This window comes from Corylus avellana, chromosome 8 (assembly GCF_965113065.1).
Source record: "Corylus avellana chromosome 8, dhCorAvel1.hap1.2, whole genome shotgun sequence".
Lineage (NCBI taxonomy): Eukaryota > Viridiplantae > Streptophyta > Magnoliopsida > Fagales > Betulaceae > Corylus > Corylus avellana.
Window position 1 is genome coordinate 21,820,965 of NC_142497.1, and position 10,679 is coordinate 21,831,643.

At 35.4% G+C, this 10,679-nt stretch overlaps 1 protein-coding gene across 1 annotated transcript; it reads left to right on the forward strand.

Moving 5' to 3' along the window:
• Positions 1-7,347, forward strand: LOC132163145 (TMV resistance protein N-like). Its single transcript, XM_088518834.1, has 9 exons — positions 1-856; positions 1,420-1,526; positions 1,610-1,726; positions 1,835-2,165; positions 2,679-3,174; positions 3,706-4,801; positions 5,027-5,302; positions 5,399-6,649; positions 6,766-7,347. Exons 1-9 carry the CDS (start codon positions 703-705, stop codon positions 7,345-7,347), a joined length of 4,410 nt encoding a protein of 1,469 aa, XP_088374960.1. The 5' UTR covers positions 1-702.
• The last annotated feature ends 3,332 nt before the right edge of the window (positions 7,348-10,679 follow it).

Genomic DNA, 10,679 nt, shown 5'->3' on the forward strand with positions numbered 1-10,679 from the left:
TCTTCATGGGTGCAACAGGACTGGAGCTAAAAATATTCAAATCAAAACACTTATAATATTTCCCTGGGCATTGGAATCTCCATCCATGGCATCCAAACCCACTATTGTAAGATCTAAAACAATGTAGGTGATGAAAAACCTGCAACCAAAATTTGTGTATAGCAGCACTACTTTATAGTTGTCTATTCCTTCACCGTTACAACTTCCAAGATGTTTTCTGAAGACATAGAATTTTTTACTCTGCTTTCTTTTTGGGTTAGACTACGGGAGAGGGAGACCCCACTCAAGAGCCTTCCCGTTCCCTTCTCAACCAAAATTCTCTCTTTTTCTCATATAAAGAAAACGCATTATGCAATGGCAAAGCAGATTCCACGCAATTACTCATCATCACCAACCCAGCTGTTGACTCACCCAGTCAACAAAGACCCAGAACATCTTTCGTTTTATCTAAAAGAAAAGTGAAAAAAAACAAAAAACAAAAGAGAAAGCTCCGAGAAATTTTGAGGAGAACGTTTAGTCAAAAAGAATGGAGTTTTCTTCGTCTTCATCTTCATTCAGCTGATCTTTTCTCTCTCTCTCTCTCAACCCAAAATTCTCACATTTCTCACTTCTCCCTTAATATTACGCTCCAATTCCAAACCACGATTTCTTCTGCAAACTACCCCGCCATCCTTTCTCTCTCTATCTACCACTCTACCACCCATGGGCCAAATCGTCAGTGTGATACGACAATGCTTGCGTTTGTGCTTTCCACTGCCAGAATCCGAACACCAAAACGAGGCCTCCCAGGTTGTCGGCATCGAAGACCAAATCGTGGCCTCCCAGGTTGCCGGCGTCCAAGACCAAAACGAAGACGGTAACTCACAGATCAAATAAAAACGGTTAGGTGTATGCATTTGTATTTATTTGTGTGTGATGGCTCCATTAGCCCGGAAAAGGTAACTTCTAGAATTAAATTGACTTCTGCTCCATAAGATTCGTTGCTCAAATATTTTCTCTTGCGTTTAATTTTGTTTCTAAAAAAAAATTATGTGAGCGGGTATAATGGCAATTTGATTGAGTAATTTATATGGCATATTGGTGTGATTGCGCAATTACTCATCATCCTAAGCTAGCAGCTGTTGACTTTTCCAGTGAAAGATGTAGATGCTCCCACAAAATTGAGCACACAACTCCAGTGATATATATCATATATTGGAGTCTTCTTCATCCCCAAATTCTCACTCTCAGGGAGAGAGAGAAACAGAGAGACCCATTTGACTATTTGAGTGACTGCTAGAAAACTTTCATTTCCGCTTCCATTTCCACTATGTCTTGGTTCTCGGCCATATATAGTGGAAGTTAAAGCCATTTTTAAAAAAAAATAGGTATATTGTTAAGTTGAAAAAGACTAAAGAGGAGTACATGTGCATGATACAGAAGAAGCAGCTGAGGCCACAGCAGGAGAAGAAGACGATGACGATGTTGCCTTCCAAGCCAATAGGGATGCAAGTGTTTTGGTCATAGCCGGATGTGAAGTAGACTCTGTGAGTTTAATTCTCATATATAAACTTTTTTTATGAGCTCAAACAATCGCATGATTCTAATTTAATCAAAAGTTTTGCTATAGATGAACGATGGATGCCAATGGCGAAAATATGAGGTGACATCTCCTACTAAAGAAGATCCTTTTCCAGTACACATCTATGGTTGCACAGTGGATCCAGATTGCCCAGTTTGGAAATATGTATGAATATGTTATTGTCCTTATTTCACTTCACTTTGCTTCTCTTGGGTTTTTCATTCATTCCTTGTATTAAATTTTCATACATGTTCTTTATTCTTTTGCAAGTAGGTTGGGAGATGCTCAGAGGATATGTTTATACTCAGAACAGTCTATTTCGGCACACATAACCATCCACTTCCAGTCTGTTCAATTACTGCCATGGCTTCCGCGGCCTCAGCAGATTTCTTCAGGTTATTGGATTCAAGTAATCGTCTTTCAGAAGGAACCTACAGTTTCACCAAAGCATCCCTTCCTTACGATATGATTGACCCTAACGACCCTTCCCAAGGAATTGTTGTTGACCTTACAAGTCAATTCCCAATGCCCAAATCACGAGTGCGAGACCAAGACCAAAACCAGCCTCACAAGATTCTTGTCGGCGAAGACTCAAAGAAAGAAGGTACTGTATTCGCCGCACTCACACATCTAATAGATATGCATTTGTATTTGTGTGTTATAGCTTGATTAGCACGTGTTGCCATTTGATTTGAGTAATTTATTTGGCAAACTGATGTGATTTAGATGTTCCACAAAATTTAGCAGAGAAACTCTAGTGAAAGCCAAATATACTGGAGTCTTCTTCATCCTCAAATTTTCAAGGAGAGAGGAAGAGAGAAACAGAGAGACCCATTTGAGAGACTGATAGAAATCTTTCATTTCCACCAAGGCTTGGTTCTCCGCCATAGTGGAAGTGAAATCTATTTTTTTAAAAAAAAAACATAAAAATCTAAGTTGAAAAAGAAACAGAGTGAATGATCCATAAAAAGAATTTGCATTTTGAATCAGGTTTAACGATTCTTTCTCATTTTTTAAATTTAGAAAGAAAAGAAAATAAAAAGAGGAAAATATTGATTGCACCCATTTTACAGGGTCTACCACTCCTGTTTCTCACCGGATTTGTCTCCTTTTGCAGTCCAATCAAACTCAACCACAACAAGTACCTCGCCTCATTGCAATTACGATGTCTTTTTGAGTTTTAGAGGTGAAGACACCCGCAAAAACTTCACCGATCACCTCTACTCTGCGTTGGTACAACTCAAAATTCGCACATTTCGAGATAACGAGGAGCTTCCAAGAGGAAAGACCATCTCTACGGAACTACTTAGTGCGATTCATGGATCAAAAATTTCTATTGTGATTTTCTCCCAAGGTTATGCTTCCTCTAGGTGGTGCCTCGATGAGCTTATGGAGATCGTGCACTGTAAAAATACCAAAGGCCACACTCTTTTACCCATATTTTACCATGTGGACCCTTCAGATGTTCGAAACCAGACTGGAACTTTTGCGGAAGCCTTCGCTAGGCATGAAGAGCAGTTTCAAACTGACATGGAGAGGGTGCAAAGGTGGAAGGAAGCTCTTACTGATGCTGCTAATTGTTCCGGCTGGGATCTCAAATGCATTGCTAATGGGTATTACGCTATGGACTCTAGCTTGTACTTTTTCATACATTTTTTTTTCTTGGTCCTTTTATTTTCTTGTAAATTTTAGACAAAAACTGATTTTTTTTTTTTTTAAAAGTAATATTAAGCTAAATGGATTGAACAAAATTAGTGTTTGAGTTGAAAAGGTTTATGATTTTATGTTCCGTGCCGACTCTATTGGATATCAAGATCATACTATCTAGAGACAAACCTTTTTTTGTAGAATAATTAAGTCTAGGATTAAACTATTGTGCACTTGAGAGGAATGATATTGTAACCTTTTTTTGTGGGAAACAGTTAATGGCTTTTTCTGCTAAAAAAAAAAAAAATTGTTTCATGGCATGTCATCGGGAGAAGAAATTACATAGAAATATATTTCAATGATAATTATCACTAAATTTTATAAAACGTAATTGTTTGTCATGACGTATTATATCCTAAATGATTGAGATGATAACATCTTTATTAGTTTTGATGAGTCACAATTTTTTATCTTTGTGCTTATTTTATTGTTTTCAGGTATGAATCAAGATGCATCAGAGAGTATATTATTGAAGAAATTTTGTATAAAGTAAACCCCAGTCGCTTGAATGTTGCCAAAAACCCAATAGGAATGGAGTCTCGTGTTCAGGATATAAAAGATTTATTAAATCTTGAAACAAGCGATGTTTGCATTGCGGGCATTTACGGAATGGGTGGTATCGGAAAAACTACCCTAGCAAAAGCTGTCTATAATGAAATATGTGTTGCATTCGAAGGAAGTAGTTTTCTTTCAAACTTTAAAGAAAGCTCAGAAAAGTCTGATGGCTTACTTCATTTACAAGAGCAACTTCTTAATGGTATCTTGAAAACAAATTTGAAGATTGATAATGTTGAAAGAGGAATTAGTATAATTGAGGAAAGGATTCGTGGAAAAAAAGTTCTTGTTATTGTTGATGATGTGGATGACTTTGAAAAGCTAGATTGGTTAGTCGAAAAGCAATGGCTTGGTCCGGGAAGTAGAATCATTGTAACTACTAGAGATGAACATGTGTTAAGTCCATCGAGAGCAGATAAAAAATATAAGGTCAGAGAATTGAATCGTTGGGAGTCTCTTCGACTGCTCAGTTGGCATGCCTTCAAAATGACTAATCCTAAAGAAGAATACTTAGAGCTTTCGAAGGAAGCAGTGACTCATGCGGGAGGTATTCCATTAGCTCTTGTGGTTTGGGGTTCTTTTCTTAAAGATAGAAGTGTTGCTGAATGGAAAAGTGAATTGGAAAGGCTACGAATAACTCCTGATGACAAGATTCAAAAAATACTTAGAATAAGTTTTGATTCATTGAAGAGTCCTACAAATGACATATTCCTTGATATTGCATGTTTCTTTGTCGGTATGGACCAAGAATATGTTTTCAAAATACTCGATGGTTGTAATTTCTTTCCAGGGATTGGTATCCCTATTCTCATTCAGAGGTCACTTGTTACGGTTGATTTCCAAAATAAGTTGATGATGCATAATCTGATTCGAGATATGGGAAGGGAAATTGTTCATAAAGAATCACCGAAACATCCAAAAAAGCGAAGCAGATTGTGGTTACATGAGGATGTCTTAAATGTATTGCAAAACCATACTGTAAGTGGTATATATATCTATATATCTTATAGTGCTTTTTTTCCACTATGCAATTTACAACATTAAAATAGTATGCAATCACATTTTTACATTTTCTAATCATGTTCAAATCACTATAGTATTCTCTTTTAAATTATGGTGAGAATATATACTCTAGTTCAAAGTTATTCTAGCTTTACACAAGATGAGGATATGCATTGCTAATCCAACCATCTATTTTGTCAGGGATCAGAAACAGTCGAAGGTCTCATTTTAAATCTCCTTGTACTTGAAGATATACATTTGAAAACTCAAGCATTTACAAATATGAAGAATTTGAGATTGCTTGAAATCAATTCCGTACATCTCACAGGATCGTATGAATGCCTCTCTAAAGAGCTAAAATGGCTTTGTTGGCATAACTGCCCACTGGAATTTCTACCACAGAATTTTCATCTAGAGAACCTTGTTATTCTTGACATGCAGCACAGTAATGTCAAACAAGTTTGGAAGAAGAAGAAAGTATAATAAATTTTATAGTGCTTTTTTTTTTTTTCCTCTATTAATGTTAAATATTTAACTAACAAGAAATTATTTTTTCTTTATTTTGTTTCACAGATATTTAACAAGTTGAAAGTCCTTAATCTCAGCAATTCCAAATATCTCACCAAATCTCCAGACTTCTCACAAGTCCCACAACTGGAGATACTAATACTTGAGGGTTGCACAAGCTTGGTTCAGGTTCATGAGTCAATTGGATATCTCAAAAGACTTGTTTTGCTGAATTTACTAAAATGCGAGAACCTTAGGAATCTTCCAAGCAGCATTTATAACTTAGAATCTCTTAAAACTCTTGTCTTGTCCGAGTGCTTTAATCTTAAAAAGTTGCCGGATTACTTGGGGAATATGATGGCTTTAACGGAGCTGCATGTGGAGAACACTGGTATTAAGCAACTACCGTCTTCCTTTAGCCTTTTGAAGAATCTTGAAACTTTATCATTACGTGGAAGTGAATGCCTCATCGAATCACCAAAATTCTTAGAGACCTCCTGCCTAAAGAAACTGATTCTTGAAGGTTGTATAAGCTTGGTTGAGGTTGACAAGTCTATTGGACTTCTAAAAATACTAAAGGAACTAAATTTACGGCGATGCAAGAAGCTTAGAAATCTTCCAAGTAGCATTTCTAACTTAGAGCTTCTTGAAACTCTTGTGTTGTCTGATTGCTTAGAACTTGACAAGTTACCGGAACAATTGGGGAATATGAAGGCTTTAAAATTTTTGTTGGCAGGCAGAACAACTATTGAGCAACGACCATCCTCTTTGGGTCTTATGAGGAATCCTGCAATTATGCCGTTACTTGGATATGGAGTACCATCCTCATCATGGATATCACCCAAAAGCTCCAAGCACACAAGTTTGTTACCTTCCCTATTTGAATTATGTTCTTTGACAAACCTGACACAGCTAAATCTCAGTGGGCGTAATTTGTCTGAAGATGAGTTTCCTGATCAATTTGGACTTTTATCTTCACTCGAAATATTGGATTTATCGAGAAACAATTTTCGTAACCTACCTAATTGCATCAACTACCTTCCTAAATTGTGGCATTTGGATTTGGATGAGTGTAATACTCTTCAATCAATCTCAGTCCCCTTAAATGTACAAGCTGTTGGAATTTTGACAGCAAATGACTGCACATCATTAGAAAGAATCTTAACTTGGACGAACAAGAGTTTAGGATCTTTGTCCCTTAATAATTGCCACAAACTGGTTGAGATTCAAAGTTCGAAGAGTTTTCGATCTGGAGCATGTCTTCACATGGGAAGGTGCAACAATCTATCACCTGCTTTTAGGGAGGATGTTCTCCAGGTTCTTTCTCTCTCTCTTTTAATTATCATGTAAACACTTTTTTTTTTTGAAATAGATGTCGTGCAGGACAAATTATGACGTAAACAGTTTTTATTTTTTTATTTTTTTTCAAATAGATGATCTACAAGGCAGATGCCGGTTGTTCCCTTTGCCTTCCCGGAAGTGAGATTCCAAATTGGTTTAGCCATCGGACAACCGGTTCTTCAATATCCTTTCGTGTACCTTCCTTATGGGATGGTAAAATCGGCAAGATGCTGCTTTGCGTTGTTTTTGCAGCAAACAAGGAAGCACCCAGAGACCCATCTCGACTGAGTAACTTCGTCTGGAGATTACGTAATAAAACTAGAACTCACCAACGGGACTTCAACATAGTGTCCACAGCTGATCGCTTTTTTGGTAGCTGTGAACATCAAATATTTGTACAGGCGGCAGAATTGAGGAAGAAAAGTGGAGACGAAATAGAGGTGTCCATCGACGTCCCGGATATAGAGCTTAAGGGTGAAATACAAGTGAAGAAGTGTGGGATTCATCTACCAGTTAATGAGCCAAGTGTAATTGATACGAGTGGAGACAAAATAGAGCGGTTCTTCGTCACCAGGGCAGTCTCGGTTTATGCAGACGACATGAGTATAATACCATTTGATTGCGCAAATGCTATAGAAGTAGATGAAAGTGATTTTTATGCTGATCATCTATAGATGATGATGAGGTCCCACCCATCAGCAAATCCACATGCAGCACAATTCCCCCCAAATATAGATCCTTTTTATGTTTTTTATTATTATTATTTTAATTAAAGGAGTGTCTTTTCTTTTCTTTTTTCTTTTTTTTTTTTTCCTAAGCTAGTCGAAGTTGTATTTGTTAATAAATAATGTTTACGTTACTCTCATCGCCTATCAAACTCTATTTTTGCTTGCATTGTTGGATAATTGATTTACAAAATTTTGAATATATAGAAAATCAAATAAATGCTGTATTTTCTCAATTTTTTATTTTTTATTTTTTATGAAAGCTTGAATATTGAGGTTATTTTCTTCCCTAGATTTGTTGCTACGCACACAACGATCCATCCGGCATCATTATGGTCCGTTTAGAATTGCGATTTTAATAAGTGTAATTTTAAAATTTGCGTTTTTGAAATCACTATTTTTTAATATCGCAAAAATGTTTGGTAAAGCATGTTAAAAAATAATTTTTTATTAAATATTTGTTATGAGAAATCGTTATTTTAGTTTAAATTCGCGTTTTTTCAAATAAGCACTTCCTAACTTGCTTATATAAATTGTAGATTTTTTTTTTTAATTTTAAATTAAATGTTTTTTAAATCGCAATATCAAACGTCTTACATTTTGCGATATCTTTTAAAAATGCAGATTATTCTTACGAAATCGCTATCATAGACGCACCCTTAGGATTTTTATTGGGATGAAAAACCATTATGGACTTGCAAAAAATATTTTAAGGAAATATTCTTTATATTTTTCTACCATTTATGTGACACCTTTTTTTTTCTAGGCATTTATGTGACTATTATTGTCATTGAAACGCATGACTATCTTTTCCTTCCCGTGTGTCACCTTATCGGAATGATAATCTATCATTCAATTGATGGACACATGATGAACTTGTTCATTATGGAACTCCGAGTTGTGTGGAAAGTTGTTTTGGAATTTTTTTTTTTTTTTAAAAAAAAGTATTTATTTTCTTTACATGCAACTATTTAAATCAACTCAAAACTATTCCAACAAGGAAAACAACTATCAACACCTTCATGGCTGGATCATCAAGCTTGGTAAACTCATACAGAACATATACTTCAATCAATCAATTAATGTATTGTTCACTTCATGACACTTTCTTTGCATGCTACAAAAATCCAAGAAATTAACCAATCCGAAATCACCATCCATTTCGATCATCAAAATTACAAAAGTTATGCATTCCCAACAAAATAAACACCCATCTCATTCCATCCTCAGAATCGGTTTCATGCATAACCATTAATTGAAGTTGCAAAAATCAATATTCAAGCACTAACTCAATCATACTAAATCTGTCAAAGCTCAAATAATTAGCATCATCCATATATATGTATATTTTTACATGCAACCCATAATCAACATTATTCACATCGTGGAAGACATGGCCCAACTCAAGGAACAATCAACAAGACTTCATCATTTACACCAAATCGAAATACTCAAGCAATGAACCACATAGTCCCCAAGTATGTTCCGTTTCTTACTCAATATTAGCCAAGTGGCCTTTAACTCAATCAAGACTAGTGTAAATGGGTTGCTGGACAGCACAAGACAAGTGCTGTCATGTTATAAGATGAGCTGCATTTGTCCGTGTCGCCTTTTTTTTCCCTATTCAACTAGAAAGAAAAAAAAAAAAAAAAAAATAGATCATTGACGAGATTGTTGATAAAGTTTTGTGTAAAGTGAACCCCACTGGCTTGCATGTTGCCAAATACCCAATAGGAATGGAGTCTCGTGTTCAGGATATAAAATATTTATTAAATCTTGGAACAAGAGACATTTGCATTGTGGGCATTTATGGAATGGGTGGAATAGGCAAAACAACCCTAGCAAAAGCCGTCTATAATGAAATACATGATGCATTTGATGGAAGTAGTTTTCTTTTTAACCTTAAAGAAAGTTCATAAACGTGCAATGGCATAGCTCATTTACAAGAACAACTTCTTCATGATATCTTGAAAACAAAGTTGAAGATTGTTTGAGATTCAAACAATCTGGTTGAGATTCAAAGTTTTAAAATGTTTGGGACCTCAATCAGATGTTTACATGGGAAGGTGCAACAATCTAGCATATGATTTTAGGAAGAGTCTTCTCCATGTTCTCTCTCTCCCTCTCTCTCTCTCTCTCTGTGTGTGTGTTTATGACATAAGCACTTTTTTGAAACAAATGCTGTGCAAGAGATGGGTTGATGCTTTCGTAGGGATATCCATTGATTTTTTTTTTAAAAAAAAAATATTTAGAAAATTAAATAATAAGTGTTTTTATTTTCTTGAACCCTTGATTTTTTATTCTTCGATCTCTTCATTTCTTTTTGGAAAGCTTGAATATTGAGGTTGTTTTCTGCCCTTCATTCATTATATATGACTAATTATTTTTAAGCCCAAGGTCACAACTGTGAAGAAATGATAATGAAATATAATCCTCTCAGATTGATAAAGATGATCTGTTTTACTTTCTTCATGTATCATCTATTCTCCCTAGCTTTTAAGGGTATAGAGATGGCATATGATTGTGAAAAGCTTATGTCCTCTAACAACAATGTAGAAGCCAGATGGCTTGACTGCCAAGTTGCATAAACTTGGCAGTGCCAATCAAGTAGCCAATCAAATTAACAATCCCCAGATAGCTGAAGTTTTTCAAGTAGTGGCTTCTCTATGACACAAACCATACAGATTTTTGATACAAAGATGGAAACCTAATTAAATGACATATTCTGGACACATTTTTGCACCTTCAATTACTTTGATTTTGGACCCTTTAAATCCGGCTTGTGAGCAGAGCAGCATGTATCATTGACGCACTGTAGTGTTATGGTGAACCCTCAGATATGCACATCATATTTGAAATACAATTGAAGAAAGCAAATGAATAATTTTAATCAACATAAAATTCAACTTTCAACCGCATCAAGCAGCAGAGTAAAACGTCGTCGCTAGATGTCATTTAAAATAAATGAATAAATAAATAATTTAAACGCTTGTTGAGAATACCATTTAAGTCAAATCGGCCGGTATTAAAACAAAATCAGCTCAATTTAAGCTTGAATTAGACAATTAAATTTTTTGAGTACGCTAAAGTAAAAATGATTTACTACTAGCTAGACTTGCACATACAACACTGCATTAAATAAAATTAGGCTTTATAATTTTATGAAGTTTCATATGTTTCCGTACAATAGCATAGAGGCTAGAGCTATGATTCAAATGGGTGGAAAATATTCAAGAAAATGGACGTAAAGTTTCAGCTTAGAAACTTCGATTAAAAATTGA